The 20787-nt window shown below is 38.6% G+C and overlaps 1 protein-coding gene across 1 annotated transcript in view; it reads left to right on the top strand.

The window, feature by feature from the left end:
• REC114 (REC114 meiotic recombination protein) overlaps positions 1-20787 on the top strand; it is a 107025-nt gene that overhangs the window by 22301 nt on the left and 63937 nt on the right. Inside the window, exon 2 of the mRNA XM_045449142.1 lies at positions 505-594. Coding sequence (XP_045305098.1) covers positions 505-594 — 90 coding nt within the window. The remainder of the gene's footprint in view (positions 1-504; positions 595-20787) is intronic.

The following is a 20787-nucleotide window of genomic DNA, read 5'->3' as shown; positions in this document are numbered from 1 at the left end:
GGGCATTATCCCCATTTTACAGAAAGGAAATTGAGGCTCAAAGATAATTAATGACTAATTAAAATGATACTGAAAAGTGGTTGGCTTAGGGCCCACATCTCCTTATTTTTAATCTAGTATTCTTTTCATTTCAAAATATATGTTTTAGTTATATATATATTTTTTAATTTTTTAAACGTTTATTTATTTTTGAGACAGAGAGAGACAGAGCATGAACGGGGGAGGGGCAGAGAGAGAGGGAGACACAGAATCTGAAGCAGGCTCCAGGCTCCGAGCTGTCAGCACAAACTCCAACACAGGGCTCAAAGTCATGAACCACGGGATCATGACCTGAGCCAAAGTTAGAGCTTAACAGACTCAACCACCCAGGCGCCCCTACAGATTAAACAGAAGGAAAAGAAATGTTCAGAGTAGGAAGCTCAGTGTGAGAAGATATTATACATTTATTGGTATTTCAGAAGTGTATTGTCTTATGCACATTTCTTTCACTTTTTCTTTTTCAAGGTTTTTGACTCCAGTGAAGAATCTGGGTATCTTGTTCTCACCATCGTTATATCAGGTCATTTCTTCATTTCCCAAGGACCCACACTGCTGGTAGGTTTTATGCATATAGTTTAATATGCAAATATATTTCTTTATATTTGTAGCTTTACATTAATTTTTGTACTCTCATGCTTCTTCAGTCTCACAGAAATTCATCAGGTTCAACAAATTAAGCATTTATTGAATGTTCTTTAGCAGTAGGTAATACAGATATATACTGAAGAGGTTTAGGGTTCTGTTTTGGGAATCAAAGTGGATCAAAGGATTGAGATTAACCAGTATTATAAAGGATTCTTAACTGGGGAAATTGGGTTGAGACCGGCTAAATTTATAGAGAAATGTGTGGAGGGTTTTTCAAAGAATGTAAAGAACATATGCAGAGGGATAGATTTGAGGAAATAGAAAACTTGAAACAGGCTATTATTAACTTACATAGCCCTCTATAAAACTAATTTTATAAAGGTGCATTTGTTCTTTATTCTGAACATACACATGTATTGTAGGAAATTTTTGAAATGAAGAAATAAAGGAGAAAATAACATTCATTTTTGCTTGAAAGTTTGTCTGAATTGGTATTTAGAAACAAAATGAAGAAACAAGACAACTTCTAGTCAAAGAATTGTAAAAGAAAGGAAATATAAAGGAAGGTTATTACATCATTTACCTGTGAATAATATCTACATAGACATAATAAATTTGTACAGATATTTACTGAATATCAACATAGGCATAACTTATTCACTTAACGGGTATTTATTGAGCAATTATTACATAGTAGGCATTGTTCTAGGTGCTAGGGATATAGCAGTAAACAAAGACAGAAATCCCTATCATCATGGAGTGTCATCATCTTAGTGGGGAGAAACATCATAAACAAATAGGTCAAATAATAAACAAATAGGTCAAATATAGTTAAAAGATAAGAATTTTTGGTGGATCCCTTATACATTCTATTTTATTAGGATGGCAGCATCCCACAGTCATATATTGTGATGATCCGTCTCTCCACTTGCGTGGTGTATAGCCTTATCCTTGAATGTGAAGTGACCTGCAAAGTCCTCTTTGTGTTCCTCCTGATTTTTAAAACTGCAGCAATGGTATCATTTTTGCTTTATTTACCACTGTTAGGGCTTGAATCATTTGCAGAAGAAAAGATGTCTTCTTTAGCTTTGAATGAAGAATATTCCAGATGGTGGACAGGGGGATGCCTGGTACACAGCTAAGTTTTCCTCTATGAATATTGTGAGACTTCACTGAATGATGACAGTAAGGCAGTTTGGCTTCCTGAGACATAGGAGGACATCCTGTGCTTTGTGTGCTCCATCTGTTTGTACCAGTGGTAAATGTTGTTACAAACTGATAGAGGTCTCTTTGTATCATACATGAAACGATTTTTGCAATGCAGTTATAAAACTAAGGTTATCAAATTCCAAAGAACCACTACTGAGAAATAACAATGGTAACTCCACAGTTTGTTGCATGTTGCCTGTACATATATACCTTATATATTGGATAATACTTAAAAGAAAAAATTTCTAGGTAGGCTTCATTCCCAGTATGGGGCTTGAACTCATGATCCTGAGATCAAGAGTCACGTGTTCTACTGACTGAGTCAGCCAGGCACCCCTATTGGATAATACTTTTTAAAAGTCTTGCAATGCCTGGGTGATTCAGTTGGTTAAGCCTCCAACTTTGGCTCAGGTCATGATATCACAGTTTGTGAGTTTGAGCCCTGCGTTGGGCTCTACACTGAAGCTCAGAGCCTGGAGCCTGTTTCAGATCATGTGTCTCCCTCTCTCTCTGCCCTCCTCTGCTTGCACTCTGTCTTTCTGTCTCTCTCAAAAATAAACATTAAAATTGTTTTTAAATCTTTATTAAATGCTTTGTCTTACTTTTTTAAATGTTTATTTATTTTCTTTTTTTTTTTATTTTTTTTTCAATGTTTATTTATTTTTGGGACAGAGAGAGACAGAGCATGAACCGGGGAGGGGCAGAGAGAGAGGGAGACACAGAATCAGAAACAGGCTCCAGGCTCTGAGCCATCAGCCCAGAGCCAGACACGGGGCTCGAACTCACGGACCGCAAGATCGTGACCTGGCTGAAGTCGGACGCTTAACCGACTGCGCCACCCAGGCGCCCCAAATGTTTATTTATTTTCGAGAGAGAGAGAGAGCACGAGTGGGAGAGGGGCACAGAGAGGAGACACAGAATCCAAAGCAGGCTCCAGGCTCCCAGCACAGAGCCCAACGCGGGGCTCAAACCCACGGACTACGAGATCATGACCTGAGCTGAAGCCAGATGCTTAACTGGCTGAGCCACCCACGTACCCCTGTTAAGCACTTTTTGAAACTCAGTTTTGTTGGGGTATAATTTACATAAAATCACTAATTTTCAGTGTTCAATTTGATGTGTTTTGGGAAATGAATATAGTTGTGTAACCACGATCACAGTTGTGATGTAGAACATCCCAAATAACTCTAAAAGTTTCTGTGTGCCCTGTTGTAGTCAGTCCCCTCTGAGGGGGGGAATCTACCCTTCTACCCTCAGGTCCTGCTTTCTGTACCTACTGTTTTGCTTTCTGTAAAATTTCATGTAAATGAAATCTGACAATATGTAGTCTTTTGTGTCTGCCTTTTTCCACTTAGCATAATGCTTTTGAGATTCATCCATATTGTTCACTCCTTTTCATTACTGAATAGCATTTACTTTATATAAACCTCATTTGCTTATATCCATTCACCTTTTGATAAACATTTGGGTTGTTTCCATTTTGTTAATATGAATGATGCTGGTATAGCCATTGTGTACAAGCCTTTGTATGAACAAACGTGTTTTAATTTTTCTTTGATAAATTCCCAAGAAAGGAACTGCTGCAGGGTCATGTAGTACATCTGTGTTTATAAAATGCTGCACAGCTGTTTTTCAGAGTGGCATTCGCACAAACAATGTATGGAGGTTCCAGTTGTTCCATGTCCTCACTAACACTTGGTATTGTCAGTCTTAAGTTTATTTTAATGGGTGTCTGGTGGCATCTCATGGTGGTTTTAATTTGCATTCCCTTAATAACTAATGACATTGAACAACTTTTTATGTGTTGACAGGTGTACCTTGGAGATACTGCAGGTTAAGTACTGAACCACTGCAATAAAATGAGCACAATGAAGTGAATCAAATGAATTTTTTTTATTTCCCAGTGTATATATGTTAGGTTTACATTACACTGTAGTCGGTTAAGTGTGCCATAGCACTGTGTTTGAAAAAAAAAGCAACAGTGTACATGGATGCCTGGGTGGCTCAGTAGGCTAAGCATCCGACTCTGAATTTCGTCTCAGGTCATGATCTCATAGTTTGTGAGATTGAGCCCCACATTGGGCTTATGCACTGACAGTGCAGAGCCTGCTTGGGATTCTCTCTCTACCTCCCTCTCTCCTCTTCCTCTCTCTCTCTCTCTCTCTCTGTCTCTGTCTAAGTAAATACATAAACATTTAAAAATTTAAAAAATAGTGTACATACCTTAAATAAAAAATACTGTATGACTGAAAAATGCTAACTACCATCTAAGTTTTTGGTAACCCATAATCTTCTTGCTGGTGGAGGGTCTTGCCTTGATGGTGATAGCTGCTGACTGATCAGGGTGGTGGGTGCTGAAGATTGGGGTGGCTGTGGCAATTTCTTAAAATAAGACAACAGTGAACTTTGCTGTATTGATGACTCTTCCTTTCACGAATGATTCCCTGTAGCGTGCAATGCTGTTTGATAGCATTTTCCCCACAGAACTCCTTTCAAAATTGGAGCTGATACTCTCAAATCCTGCTGCTGCTTTATCAGCTAAGCTTCTGTCATATTCTAAATCCTTTGTTGTCGTTTCAACAGTCTTCACAGCATCTTCACCAGGAGCAGTTTCCATCTCAAGAAACCACCTTCTTTGCTTACCCATAAGAAACAACTACTTATCCGTTAAAGTCCTGTCGTGATATTGCAGTAATTCAATCCTGTCTTCAGGTTCCACTTCTAGTTCTCTTGCTGTTTCCACCACATGTGGAGTTTCTTCCTCCACTCAAGTCCTGAACCCCTCAAAGTACTCCATGAGGGTTGGAATCCACTTCTAAACTCCTGTTCATGTTGATATTTTGACCTCTTCCCTTGAATCAGGAATGTTCTGAATGGCATCTAGAATGGTTAATTCTTTCCAGAAGGTTTTCAATTTACTTTGTCCAGATCCATTATAAGACCCTCTACAGCAGCTATCTCCTTACAAAGCATAGTTCTTAAATAAAACTTGAAAGTCAAAATGACTCGTTGATCCGCAGGCTGCAGAATGACTGTTATGTTTGCAGACATGAAAACAACATTAATCTTGTCATACATATTCATCAGAGCTTTTGGGTGACCAGGTGCATTGTCAATGTGCAGTCATATTTTGAAAGGAATCTTTCTCCGAGCATAAGGTCTCAACAGTGGGTTTCAAATGTTCAGTAAACCGTGCTGTAAACAGGTACGCTATCATCCAGGTAATGTTGTATTTATAGAACACAGGCAAAGTAGATTTGCCATAATTCGGAAGGCCCTGGGATTTTTGGAATGGTAAATGAGCATTGGCTTCAACTTCAAGTCACCAGCTGCATTAGCTCTTAACAGGAGAGCCAGCCTGTCCTTTGAAGCCTTGAGGCCTGGTATTGACTTCTCTTTAGCTGTGAAAGTCTGAGACAGCATCTTCTTCCAATATAAGGCTGTTTCACCTACACTGAAAATCTTTTGTTTAGTATAGCCACCTTCATTATCTGAGCAGGATCTTCTGGATAACTTGCTGCTTCACCTTGCACTTTTATGCTATGCTTTCCTTACACCTCCTGAACCAACCTGTGCTGCCTTCAAACTTTTCTTCTGCAGCTTCCTCACCTCTCTCAGCCTTCATAGAATTGAAAAGAGTTAGGGCCTTTTTCTGGATTAGGCTTTGGCTTAAGGGAATGTTGTGGTTGGTTTGATCTTCTGTCCAGACCGTTAAAACTTTCTCTATATCAGCAAGAAGACTGTTTCACTTTTGAATCATTCATGTGTTCACTGGAGTAGCACTGGTAATTTCCTTCAAGAACTTTTCCCTTGCATTCACACCTTGGCTAACTTGTTTGGCACCATTTGCTTGCACCTCATGTTTGGTACAAGTGGCCTAGCTTTCGACCTGTTCCAGCTTTCAACATGCCTTCCTCACTAAGCTTAATCATTTCTAGCTTTTGATTCAAAGCAAGAGATGTGTGACTCTTTATTTCACTTGAACACTTAGAAGCCATTTCACTGTGGGGTTATCACTTGGCCTAATTTCAGTATTGTTGTGTCTCAGGGAATTGAGAGGCCCAAGGAGAGGGAGAGAGATGGGGAAATGGCTGGTCAACAGAGCAGTCAGAACACACACAACATTTATTAAGTTTGCTGTCTTAGATGGGTGTGGCTCATGACTCCCCAGAACAATTATAAAAGTAATATCAAAGATAACTGACCACAGATCACCCTAACAAATATAGTAATAATTAAATAATGTGAAATATTGTGAGAATTACCAAAACATGACACAAAGACATGAAGTGAGCAAATGCTGTTGGAAAAATGGCACCAATATACGTGGCTTTGCACAGGCTTGCCACAAACCTTCCATCTGTTATAAAAACACAGTGTATGTGAAGCACAGAGGTTAAGTATTGCACAAAAGTGAAGTGCAATAAAATGATGTATGCCTGTATTTGCCATTTGTATGTCTTATTGGTATAGTGCCTTTTTATATCTTTTAACCATTTTTAATTCAGTTGTCTTTTTATGTTTGAATTAAAGGAGTTCTTATTCTGATTACAGCTCTTTTATCAGAAATATGTTCTGCAAATATATTTCTGTGGCTTACCTTTTTATTTCTTAACAGTTTTTTGATGAGCAGAAGCCTAAAATCTTAATGAAGTCCTTTTTTCTTTACTTTATGGCTCATGCTTTTTATTTTTGAGAGAGAGAGAGCACACTCATGCTCGTGCTCATTCAGGGGAGGAGGAGAGATAGAATCCCAAGCAGGTTTTGTACTGTCAGTGCAGAGCCTGATGGAGGGTTCGATCTCTCGAACTGTGAGATCATGACCTGAGCCAAAACTAACAGTTGGATGCTTAACCAGCTGAACCACCCAGATGCCCCTATGGCTCATGATTTTTTATGCTGTTTTAGAAGTATTTGTCAATTTGCCACGATTTCAATAAAAATTTTCTGTGTTTTCTTCTGGAAATGTTAAAGTTTTAGCTCTTACATTTAGGCTTATGGTCCATTATGAATTTTTAGTATTAGTTGATGACACTAATATTTATTAGGGCCCCTTCTTCCCCTTAATTAAAGCAATGGGTATTGAGAAAAATTACTATATTGTGAAATATGATCATGGATCTTAGGGAATCTACTTCTGGAACCATTGAGTTAATTTTTAATGTATGGTGAGAATTAAGGGTCTGGATTAATTTTTTGCAAGTAGATAGCAGATGTTCCAGCACCATTTGTTGAAAGACTAGCCTTTGCTCACTGAATTACCTTGGTACCTTTATGAAAATCAATTTGTGATGTATGTGTGGGCATATTTCTGGACTCTCTTTTCTATTGATCTATATGTCTATCCTTTCTTCCAGGAAGAGACTGTCTTGATTACTTTAACTTTGTTGTAATTTTTGAAGCAGGTAGTATAATTCCTCCAGATTTGTTCTTCAAAGTTGTTCTGGCTATTTTAGGTCATTTGCATTTCCATATAAATTTTAGAATCAGCTTTCCTATCAAAAAACCCTGCTGGGGTTTTCACTGTGATGCTTTGATTCTATAAATCATTTTGGGGAGAACTGACATCTTCATAGTGAGTGAACATGTTATAATTATTTATATTCATTATTCCATTTGTTATATATACTTTTCCTCAGCAGTGTTTTGAAGTTTTCACAATAGGTCTTGCACATATTTAACTAACTTTACCCATAAATACTTCATAGTTTTTATGTTATTATAAATATAATTTTATGAATCTCAGTGTCTAATAGTTTGTTGCTAGTGTGTAGAAACACAACTGATTTTTGACTTTGTATCCTGTGATGTTGCTAAACTCATTAGTTCCATAGCTTTTTTGTGGATGTTTTTATAGAATTTTCCATATAGATGATCTGTTGTCAATACAGTTTTCCATTCTTCTTTCTAATCCAACTACTTTCCCTTGCCTCCCTCCTTTCTTTTCCCCCAGGTGACACTGGGTAGGACATCCTTTACAGTGTTGAATAGAAATGGTGAAAGTTGATATCCTTGCCTGTTCCTGATCTTAGGGGAAAGCATTCAGTCCATTCACCAATAAGTATAATGTTAGCACTGAGGTTTTTGTAGATACCCTTTATCAGACTGAGGAAGTTCCCTTCCATTCTAGTTTGCTGACAGTTTTAATCATGAATAGGAGTTGAATTTTGTTGAATGCTTTTTCTGCATCTACTGAGATGGATTGTCTTTATTTTTTTTAGTTCTGTTGATGTAATACATTTTTAAAGATATCTAGTTTCTTATTGAATCTTCCTTTATCATAGAAGTATTTGCTTTTTAAAATAATATACATGTCTAAGTGATTAAAAATAAGAATGCATATTAAAAAATGTACCACCTAAATTAAATAACAATTTTTGTCAGTTCATACTATTTTTTTGACAGTATTTCTGGGGTTCCACAAGAACCAAAGTATAGAAGAGCAAACACATTGGAATTATAAAACATTTTAATTACAATTTTATATTGGTATTATATGTATACACCCTCCCCCCTCGTGCTAATCTGGGTTGTGATATATTTTTAGAATTTTTCCCCTAAAAAGTAGGGACATAACAGCTATGGAAAGTTTTAGCCACTTCTGTTTTAGTAAGAGAATCCAATAGTTGGCGTAGATTAAATTGTGCTATATTTGTACTATCAAATCTTTGTTGAAGCTGCACAAACCTCTAAAAAAGTCATTTATTTCAGAGAAACTGATGGCTAGGGCTCAGTGACAGCTCCCACTAGATATGTTTTTGTAGAAATCCAGACAGGTCAACAAGGCTTTGGACTTTCTGCTTGGACCTGGCCCCTAGTTAAACTTCATTTCCCTTGGGGCGCCTGGGTGGCTCAGTCGGTTAAGCGTCCGACTTCGGCTCAGGTCGTGATCTCACGGTCCGTGAGTTCGAGCCCCGCATCAGGCTCTGTGCTGACAGCTCAGAGCCTGGAGCCCGTTTCAGATTCTGTGTCTCCCTCTCTCTCTGCCCCTCCCCTGTTCATGCTCTGTCTCTCTGTCTCAAAAATAAATAAACGTTAAAAAATTAAAAAAAGAAAAAAGCATTAAAAAATAAAAAAAAAAAACTTCATTTCCCTTAAATTTCTTGGTTCTCAGATTGTCACTTCCTATTGAGGTCCATGGGAACTTAATGTTTCAGATTAAATGTAACTTGGTGTCCATTAGTACAATGGATTTTCGTTTAGCTCGTTCAGTTAGCACTTGCACTCGGGTGATGATTCACTGTTGGAAGGCGCTATGCACACCTACCACTGGGCTGTTCTATTGTTACTTCTTAAGGAGGGTTAGTATGGCAAGAAGACAGGGAGACCTTGGCGCCATCCTCATTCTGCCTTGGACTTGAGCTCAACAGGTTTCCCCTTTCCAGTCTTGGCATTTTGAACAGATTCTCCTTTGGCTATTTTGGGCTTTTAAAATTTGTTTTTATATAATTGTAAAATGCACATAACATAAAACGTGCCATTTTAACCATTTAAGTGTATTGTCCGCTGGTATTAAGTTCATTCACATGATTGCGCAGCCAGGACTACTGTCCATCTCCAGAAGTCTTTTCATTTGCAAAACTGAAACTCTGTACCCATTAAACAGTAGCTCCCTACTTCTAGCCTAACACCTGGCAACAATCATTCTACTTTCTATCTCTGTGAATGGTAACTAATCTAGGCACCTCATATAAGTGGGATCATACAGTATTTGTCTTTTTGTGACTGGCTTATTTCACTTAGCAGAATGGCCTCAAGCTTTATCCAGCTGAAACATGTATCAGAATTTTCTTCCTTTTTATTTCATTGTTTTTTATTAATATTTTTTGAGTAGGCTGCACGCCCAGTGTGGAGCCCAACATGGGGCTTGAACTCACGATCTGAGCTGAAATCAAGAGTTGGACGCTCAACCAACCGAGCCACCCAGGAGCCTATCCCTCCTTTTTAAAGCTGAATAATACTCCATTTTATGTGTATACTACATTTTGTTTATTTATCTTTCAGTAGACACGGGTTCTTTCTACCTTTGCCTACTGTAACTAATACTGCTATGAACATGGGTGTACAGATATCTCTGTGAGACTCTGCTTTCAATTTTGGGGGGTATATACCCAGAAGTGGGATTATTGGATCCTATTATAACTCTGTCTTAAGAAAAGAACTGCCATACCCTTTTCCCACAGTGGATACAGTATTTGAAGCTCCCACTAACACTGCACTAACACTGCACAAAGGTTCCAATCTGTGCCAACACTTGTTATTTTGTTGTTGTTGTTTCTTTAGTTGAGGCATCATTGACATACCATTATTTAGTTTCAGGTGTATAATGTAATTATTTGATATGTGTATACACTGTTAAATGATCACTACAACCATCTGGTTTAACATCTGTCACCTTATATAGTTACAAAAAATTTTTTTTCTTGTGATGAGAACTTTAATAAGATTTATCCTCTTAGCAACTATTTAATATGCAACACTATTATTAACTATAGTCACCATGGTGTACATTACATCTCCATGACTTACTTATTTTACAACTGGGAGTTTGTACCTTTTGACTCCCTTTTCTTATTCCTCCCTGCCGCCCACCAGTATCCACTCCTGGCAGCCACCAATCTCTTTGCTGTATCTGTGAGCTTGTTTTTGTTTTTGTTTTTAGATTCCACATATAAATGAGGTCATAGGGTATTTGTCTTTCTCTGTCACTTATTTCACTTAATATAATACTCTCGGGTATATCCATGTTATCTCAAATGACAGGATTCTTTTTTATGTCCGACTAACAGCCTGGTTTTGTGTGTGTGTGTGTGTGTGTGTGTGTGTAACATTTTCTTTATCCATTCATCCACTGAATGGACACTTAGGTTGTTTCCATGGCTTGGCTATTGTAAATAATGATGCAGTGAACATGCACTTTCATTTTCTTTATTTAATAAAGCATATTTAATACTTGCTTTTCATTTTCTTCAGATAAAATAACCAGAGGTAATATTGCTGGATCATATGATAGTTCTAGTTTTAATTTTTTGAGGAACCTCCAGTGTTTTCCATAGTGACTGCATCAGTTTACAGCCCCACCAGCAGTACACAGAGGTTCCCTTTTCTCTGTATTGTTGCCAACACTTGTAATTTCTTATCTTTTTGATAATAGCCATTTTAACAAGTACTAAGGTGATATTTCACTGTGGTTTTGATTTGCATGGTGTATGATCCTTTTAATGTGTTGTATTTGGTTTGCTAATATTTTATTGAGGATTTTTGCATCTATTTTCCTCATAGATATGTTATTGGCCCATGATTTTTTTTTCTTTTGGTGTCCTTGTCTGGTTTTGGTATCGGGGTAATAATGCTGGTCTCATAAAAGGAGTTCGGAAGCATTCCCTCTTCTTTTTTATTTTATTTTATTTTATTTTATTTTATTTTATTTTATTTTATTTTATTTTATTTTTTAAAGACTTTGAGAAGGATTGGTATTAATTGAATGTTTGGTAGAATTCACCAGTGGAGCATCCTGGTCCTGGACTATTGTCTTTTGAGAGGTTTTGATTATTGATCCAATCTCTTTACTAGTAGTTGATCTGTTCAGGTTTTCTTTTTCTTTCTTTCTTTTTTTTTTTTTTATTTTTTTCTAATTTTTGTTTATTTTTGAGACAGAGAGAGGCAGAGCATGAACGGGGGAGGGTCAGAGAGAGAGGGAGACACAGAATCCGAAGCAGGCTCCAAGCTCCGAGCTGTCAGCACAGAGCCCGACATGGGGCTTGAACTCACAGACTGTGAGATCATGTCCTGAGCCGAAGTCAGACACTCAACCAACTGAGCCACCCAGGTGCCCCTATTCAGGTTTCCTTAAAAAAAATTTTTTTTTTAACGTTTATTTATTTTTGAGAGATAGAGCATGAGCTGGGGAGGGGCAGAGAGAGAGGGAGACACAGAATCCGATGCAAACTCCAGGCTCTGAGCTGTCAGCACAGAACCTGATGTGGGGCTCCAACTCATGAACTGTGAGATCATGACCTGAGCTGAAGTCAGTGCTTAACTGACTGAGCCACCCAGGTACCCTTGATCTATTCAGGTTTTCTATTTCTTCATGATTCAGTCTTGGTAGGTTGTATGTTCCTAAGAATTTATCCATTTTTTCTAGGTTGTCAAATTTGGTGGCATATTGTTCACAGTAGTCTCATGATTCTTTGTATTTCTGTGGTATCAGTCATAAAGTCTCCTCTTTTCTTTCTTTTTTTTTTTTAACATTTATTTATTTTTGAGACAGAGAGAGACAGAGCATGAACGGGGGAGGGTCAGAGAGAGAGGGAGACACAGGATCTGAAACAGGCTCCAGGCTCTGAGCTATCAGCACAGAGCCCGACGCGGGGCTCGAACTCACAGACCACGAGATCATGACCTAAGCCAAAGTCGGCCACTTAACCGACTGAGCCACCCAGGTGCCCCTTTTATTTCTGATTTTATTTATTTGAATCCTTGAGTCTAGCTAAACGTTTATCAATCTTGTATATCTTTTCAAAGAACCAGCTCATGGTTTCATTGATCTTTTTTAAAAAAATTTTTTTTTCAACGTTTATTTATTTTTGGGACAGAGAGAGACAGAGCATGAACGGGGGAGGGGCAGAGAGAGAGGGAGACACAGAATCGGAAACAGGCTCCAGGCTCTGAGCCATCAGCCCAGAGCCCGACGCGGGGCTCGAACTCACGGACCGCGAGATCGTGACCTGGCTGAAGTCGGACGCTTAACCGACTGCGCCACCCAGGCGCCCCTCATTGATCTTTTTTGTTGTTATTTTACCTTCTATTTCTTTTTTCTTTTCTCTTTCTTGTTTGCTTGCTTGTTTGCTTTTTTGACTACCTCATCCTAATAGGAGTGAGGTAGTATCTCAGTGTGGTTTGATTTGTGTTCACTAATTATTAGTGATGTTCAATGTCTTTTCATGTGCATTTTGACAATTTGTAGATCATCTTGGGAGAAATATCTGTTCAAGTCTTTGCATATTTTCTGATTTTTTTTATATTTCTGTTTTTAATTTAAATTTTAGTTAATATACAGTGTATTGTGTACTGGTTTCAGAAGTAGAATTCGGTAATTCATCACTTACATACAGTACCCAGTGCTCATCGCAACTGGTGCCCTCCTTAATACCCATCACCAATCTAGCCCATCCCCCATCCACCTCCTCTATCAACCCTTAGTTTATTCTCTGTTGTTAAGAGTCTCTTGTGGTTTGTTTCCCTTTGTTCTCTTTCCCCCCTTCCCATGTGTTCATCTCTCTTGTTTCTTAAATTTCACATATGAGTGAAATCATATGAATTTGTCTTTCTCTGATTGACTTATTTCACTTAGCATAATACATTCTAGCTCCATCCACATTGTTGCAGATAGCAAGATTTCATTTTTTTTTCCTGGCTGAGTAATACACACACACACACACACACACACACACACACACACACACACCATATCTTTACCTGTTCATCAGTCAGGGAACATTTGGGCTCTCTCCATAGTTTGGCTATTGTTGATTGGGGTTTTTTGTTGTTGTAGGATTGAGAGTTTGTTGTTGTTACTGAAGTATATTATCACATTTAACACACACACACACACACACACACACACACACACAGCAGCTGATGAATGCAGCTTCTTTTTTACTGGGTCTTATGTGATTTTCTTTTTCTCCCTTGTTTCTTCTTTCAGCTTGGGTAAGTATAGGCTGAGCATTGTGAGTCTTCTTTAGGAGGAAGACATGGAATAATGGCCTTTCTGGGGCACATCATTCTGCACCCTGCTGACCCTCACCCAGTCACCATTAAGTGCAAGATTGCCCCTGCCTCTGCTCAGTCCTGCTTGGCTCCTGCCCTCTTGGTGCTGGAGCTCCAGGTCAGAGTGAGTTTATCCTTCAGTGAGGTGTCATCTGTTTTCTCTTTCTCAAACCCTTTTAAAAAAATCTAGAATTCCTTGTACCCCAATGTTTATAGCAGCAGTCTCAACAATAGCCAAATTGTGGAGAAAGCCTAAATGTCCATCAACTGATGAATGGATAAAGAAATTGTGGTTTATATACACAATGGAGTACTACATGGCAATGAGAAAGAATGAAATATGGCCCTTTGTAGCAACGTGGATGGAACTGGACAGTGTGATGCTAAGTGAAATAAGCCATACAGAGAAAGATAGATACCATATGTTTTCATTCTTATGTGGATCCTGAGAAACTTAACAGAAACCCATGGGGGAGGGGAAGGAAAAAAAAAAAAAAGAGGTTAGAGTGGGAGAGAGCCAAAGCATAAGAGACTCTTAAAAACTGAGAACAAACTGAGGGTTGATGGGGGGTGGGAGGGAGGGGAGGGTAGGTGATGGGCATTGAAGAGGGCATCTTTTGGGATGAGCACTGGGTATTGTATGGAAACCAATTTGACAATAAATTTCATATATTAAAAAAATCTAGAATTCATAACTCCTTTTGAGATATTTTTCTCCCATCCAAGTACTAACCAGGCCCGACCCTGCTTAGCTTCCGAGATCAGACAAGATCGGGCGCGTTCAGGGTGGTATGGCCGTAGACGAGATATTTTTCTAAAGTTAAAAACATATTCTGTATATAATTGTAGATCTATAAAGATCCACCTTTTATCAGCATCTCCCTTCTCAAGCTAGAAGTTGCAGAAACCAAAATTCTAAAGATCTCCAAATGGGGGAAATTACTTCCTAAGACTTTAGCCTTTATTTCCAGCAACTCCTTTTTATCTCACTTGGTTCTGATCCAGAACAAGTGTCTTCACCTAAATAAAACTATGTCTGAAACACAGGAGTTAAATGGTCTTGAGACAATATAAATTCTGTCTTATTGGGAAACATGGGTCATCCTGGAAGTGATGGCATTCATAGTTTTTGTTCTGTTTTCCTTTTAACTTTTCACACTCAGCCCAAATATTCTTCAAAAAGAAATTGTCTTTCTGTTTACCAGTAGAAATGTTAAATTCCTATTTACATGAACTCTGGAAACTTCAAACACTACTTCTAACCCAGTTTAAGAAATATTTAAGTCTCAGTCTGAACTTAATAATCTTCTGAGAGGAAAGACTCATCAGAGAGTTTTAAAATCAGGTTATTGTTCACACAGTTAAATTCTTTAAATTAAAACCAGTCTTTTCTTTGGCCACCTTTTCAAGAAGGATCAAGGACAACAGAGCTTTTGTAACTTTATTATCACCCCCCTTCCCACATTTGAGACCACTGGCGTCAACTGTATCATTGTTCTTTTGTCTTTTATCTCCCCTCCAGAGAGAATTGGGTTAGCAAGAGTTAAAGCATTCCGCTGCTCTATTTTTATACTTTCCCACTTCTAAATAAACTTCAGCGCCTATGCGGTACTGGCCTGAAAAGTTACTGACTACTCATCTAAGAGGCATGTGCAGGGCACCCTCCATCATGCCTCCCCTATCTCCCTGTGCTGCCTTTGGGGAACTGTAATCATTCCCACCACCTTCATTAGTGAGCTATCTGTGACTTACACATTAGACTGTCTTGCCTTTCCTCTTTTAAATTATCCATTGGGCTCAACTTGTCAACAAGTAAGAGAACAGCCTGTGAACTCCACTCATGACTACTCCAGAAAAAACAACTCTCATAGCTGCTGTAATTTCTCTCATGTCTGCCCAGACTTCCTCAGTCATCACTTTCCTCTCTTGTCTTCCCAACACTCTTTCCAGACTTGTTTAACAAGGATGGTGGTGTGTCTGTGCCAGTCTCACTTGCCAATTTCAGGTGGGTGGAAGGAGAAGGCACACTCATGCACAATGGGGTTCAAGTTCCTTGCTTAATTGGCAATGGGAATATTATTAGAAGTCAGGTGACCACACCTGACTACAGTAGATACAGTGAATGTCAGCAGAGTCTCCCTCACTCTCTTGTCTGATGACACTGGTTTTTGCCAGGTTCTAGAAAAACTCACTTTTTGCTAATCCATAGCCTTTTATATGTGAGACTTATGTTACCATTCCAGAAAAATGAATCAGTCAGCTTCCGATTAAGGAAATGTTGGCAAGTATTAGATTCACATCTGTATCTTTTTTAAGATGGAAAACTGTCAGGGGTGCCTGGGTGGCTCAGTCATTTAAGCGTCCTACTTCAGCTCAGGTCATAATCTCGCCACTCATGGGTTCAAGCCCTGTGTCAGGCTCTCTGCTGACAGCTCAGAGCCTGGAGTCTGCTTCGGATTCTGCATCTCCCTCTCTCTCTCTGCCTCTCTCCTGCTCACACTCTCTTTCTCTCAAAAATAAATAAACATTAAGAAAAAAAAAGATGGAAAGCTGTCAGTGCTCAGGGGTTTCTGCAAGCTTTTCAGCATTCTGGAAACCCACGGTGTCTTTCACATTTTCTGTTGGGAAACTGGAGTTTTGTTGTTGGTATTATTGGCATTATCTTTCTAGAGTAAGAATATTAAATCTTTGAATGTATGGTGAAACCTTTTTTTTTTTTTTTAAGTTTATTTATTTTGAGAGAGAGAGTGTGTGTGCATGAGTCATGGAGGGGCAGAGAGAGGGAGAGAGAGAATCCCAAGCAGGTTCCACACTGTCAGCACAGAGCCAAATATGGGGCTCGAACTCACAAACCATGAGATCATGACCTGAGCTGAAGTCAGATGCTTAACCAACTGAGTCATCCAGGTGCCTGAAATCTTTTTTTCTTGATTTTCCATTAGCTTTTTTGAAAATGATTTTAATTGGAGTATAACTTACATAAAATAAAATGTACTCATTGAGTGCGTGGAGTTTTGATAAATGTATATATACAGCCATATAAAGCATCATCACAAGCATGATATGGAACTTTTATTCCCCCAAATTCCTTCATGGCCACCCATCTCCATCCCCAGGCAACCACTTTCTTTCTGCCCTGCTGTCGCTGCAGATTAGTTTTGCCTTTGCTAACAATTGGTATAAATGGAATCGTATACTATGTACTCTTTCTTGTCTGGTTTCTCTTACACAGAATAATGTTTTCAAGACTGGTCCCTGTTGTGTGTATCATGTGCTCTTTTATTGCTGGTTAGAATTTCATTTTATGAGTGTACTGCAATTTGTTTATCCATCATCTGTTGATGGATATTTGGTTATTTCCAGTTTGGGTCAATTATGACTAAAGCAACTATGAACATTTATTTGTATACAAGTGTTTGTATGGACTGATGTTTTAATGTGTCTTAAGTAATACCTAGGAGTAGAATTGCTGGGTCACATGGTAAATGAATATTTAACTTTATAAGAAACTACTGTACTGATTTCAAAGTAGTCCTATGATTTTTGCTTTCCCACCAGCTCTGTTTGTTAGTCCATGTTGCTCTACACTCTTGTTAACACTTGATAGTGTCGCTTTTTATAATAGCGATTCTAGTGTCTGTGTAATGGCATGTCATTGTAGTTTAATTCCCATTTCCTGAATGACTATTGATGCACATCTTTCGTACACTTATTGTCCAGGTTAAGAAACAGAACGTTTTTTGAAGTATAATTGACATATAATAATACTATGTTAGTTTCAAGCATATGATAAAATGATTCAGTATTTGTATATATTATGAAATAGTCCCCCAAATAAGTCCAGTTAACATTCATCACCATACATAGTTACAAAGATTTTTTTTCTTGTGATAAGAACTTTTAAGATCTACTCTTTTAGCAACTTTCAGATATGCAGTACAGTATTATTGACTGTAGTCCCCATGCTATACGTTACATCCTCTGACTTACTTATCTTACAGCTGGAAATTTGTACCTAAGAAAGAGAAAAAAGAGAACATTTTGATCACCCCAGAAACCTCTTGTGTTCTCCTCCAGTCATTATTGTATATTACCACCCTCCTAAAGGCTAACCACCATTCTGACTTCCAACAGTATAGATGAGTTTTGCCTGTTTTTATATTTTATATAAAATGAGTAAATACCTGGTCTCTTCTGTACCTGGATTCTTTCACTCACTATCATATTTATGAGACTTATTCATATTGTTGTATGCAAATATAAATTATCCATTCTCACTTTGTGAATATATCACAATTTACTTATCCATTGAATTGTTTATGGGTATTTGGTTAACTTCCAATATTTAGCTATTAGAAATAATGCTGCTGTGAATATTCTAGTACATATCTTTCAGTGAACACTTGTATATACTTTTGTTGGGCATGTAGGTAGGTGAGATGGGACAGCAGCTCTGCACTTAAAATTTTTTTTTAATGTTTATTTATTATTGAGAGACAGAGACAGAACATGAGCATGGGAGGGGCAGAGAGAGGAGGAGACACAGAATCTGAAGCAGGCTTCAGGCTCTGAGCTGTCAGCACAGACCCCGACATGGGGCTCGAACTCACAAACCGTGAGATCATGACCTGAGCCGAAGTCGGACGCCCAACTGACTGAGCCACCCAGGCGCCCCAGCAGTTCTGCAACTTTAATGTGCACATGTATTACCTTGGCTCTTAATAAAATACCTGTTGTGAATCAGCAGGTTTTGGGTGTGGCCTAAGATTTTGCATTTCTGTTTTGTTTTATAAAGAATTTACTTATTTTAGAGAGAGAGGGAAAGAGAGAATCTTAAGCAGGCTCTGTGCTTAGCACAGAGCCAATGCGGGGCTTGATCTCACAACCTTGAGATAATGACCAGAGCCAGAATCAAGAGTTGGACACTTAGCTGACTGAGCCATCCAGGTGCCCCCCCTTTAAAATAAAAAAAAAAGAAAAAAAATACAAATAAATTTAAAAAATTAAAAAAATTTATCTTAGAATGGGGGAGAGGGACAGAAGGGAAAAGAGAGAATTGCAGGCAGGCTCCACGCTCATTGCAGAGCCTGACACGGGGCTGGATCCTGTGAACCCCAGGATCATGACCTGAGCCAAAATCAAGACTTGGACGCTCAACCAACTGAGCCACCCAGGCACTGCTAAGATTTTGCATTTCTAACAAACTCCAAGGTGATGCTGTTGCTACTAATCCCTAGACACACTCAGGGATATGCCTATGTTCAGCTTTCGTAGATACCACCCAAGAGTTTCCAGTGTGATTATGTTCAATTTTTACTGTCATTAATGTGTGAGAGTGCTTCACATTTTTGACAACACTTGGTATTTTCTTTTTATTTTGGCAATTTTGGTAGGTGTGTGGTGATCTCGTGATTTTAATTTATATTTTTCTACTTACTAATGAAATTGTGTCCTTCTTCTTATATTTATTGGCAATCTGGATATCCCCTTCTGTGAAGTATATGTTGAAATCTTCTGCTCATTTTTCTATTGGATTATCATTGATGTAGTTTTTACTTCTGCTATTACACTTATTATTCTTCTGTTAACATTTTTTTTAAATTAAAAATTTTATTTTTATTTTTGAGGGTGAGAGAGACAGAGCACGAGCAGGGGAGGGCAAAGAGAAAGGGAGACACAGAACCCGAAGCAGGCTCCCGGCTCTGAGCTTGTGCGCACAGAGCCTCATGCGGGGCTCGAACTCATGAACTGCGAGATCATGGCCTAAGCTGGAGTCGGATGCTCAACCGACTGAGCCACCCAGGTGCCCCTAAATTTTTTTTAATGTTTATTTTTTGAGAGAGAGAGAGAGAGCGAGAGAGCGCGCGCACACGAGTGGGGGAGGGGCAGGGGCAGAGAGAGAGGGAGTCACAGATTCCAAAGCAGGCTCCAGGCTCTGAGCTGTCAGCACAGAGCCGGAGGCAGAGCTCAAACTGATGAACCTCAAGATGATGACCTGAGCTGAAGTTAGACACAAACAACTGAGCCACCCAGTCGCCCCATCCTGTTAACACCTTTTTATTCTGTTACATCTCTTAGTCGTCTTATTCTTTTCTTAATCTTTCTTTCTTTCCTTCCTTCCTCTTTTCTTTCCTTCCTTCCTTCCTTCCTTCCTTCCTTCCTTCCTTCCTTCCTTCCTTCCTTCCTTCCTTCCTCTCCCTACTTATTTCTGTTGACTCTTAGCCAGACTTCAGTCTGGTATACAATATCTGATCTGATAGCTCTGGTTTCAAAGAACCTGTTTTTTAGGTTTTTATTAAATTTCATAAAATGCAATGTTAATTAAAATTTCTGTTTCCAGGGTTTTTTCAAAACTGTATGCCCTTGTCTGTATCTTGAGTGTTATATTTGACTTTTTTCCTTTTTTGCTACAGAAAAATTTTATAGACCCAGCATGTGTTTTTTTTTTTTTCTCCTCCTCTCTCAGTTTACCTCTTCCCATCCTCTTTCTCCTTTTTTTCCTCTTCTTCCTTCTCTTCCTCTTTCTCCTTTTTTCTGTTTTATTAATCCTTATGCTTGGAGAAGTCTCATCTAGGGCTTGTGGGTGGATTCATTTGCAACAACCTCACTGTCCTTGGATACTAATAGGTTTTCCTTTCAATTATTACATAAGTGACCTGGTTGATAGAAATTTATGTTTCTGTTCATCTACCCAGAAGCCTAAGAGGAGTAGATTGGGAGCCTGTCCTAGCAAGGAGTGTTGTCTCCAATTTCTTCTATGAGGAATTAAACTCATTCAGAAGCTATGAGGCTAGCTTTTGCTAGCCGCAAGGCCAACAAAAATTATTATACAACTGTAACGTTTCATCCACCTTCCTAGTAGATCTGCCCACTATTTCTGGGAGAAATTGCTAGATTTCCTAAACCATTGTTTGGTATACTGCAGTGCATATCCTGGGGTACAGTTGTTTTCAGCCCTTTTGGCCAGTAGAACAGATTTCACATGAAAGGTTTCTTATTTTTTCCCATGGTGTACCTGTTCCCTAGCTCTTGCCCTTCTTATTAATGGTATTTTTGCCAGTATCTCCTCTACTTTCTCTCTGACTCACAGCTCTCCTTTCTCAGGAAGATAAGTCACTAGTTGACTCTTAATATCTTTTTTCCGTCCCAGATTTATCTTTCCATGTCTTGCAGAAATTCTTC

This window comes from Leopardus geoffroyi, chromosome B3 (genome assembly GCF_018350155.1).
Source record: "Leopardus geoffroyi isolate Oge1 chromosome B3, O.geoffroyi_Oge1_pat1.0, whole genome shotgun sequence".
NCBI classification, from domain to species: domain Eukaryota; kingdom Metazoa; phylum Chordata; class Mammalia; order Carnivora; family Felidae; genus Leopardus; species Leopardus geoffroyi.
This window is presented reverse-complemented; position numbering and strand designations above follow the sequence as displayed.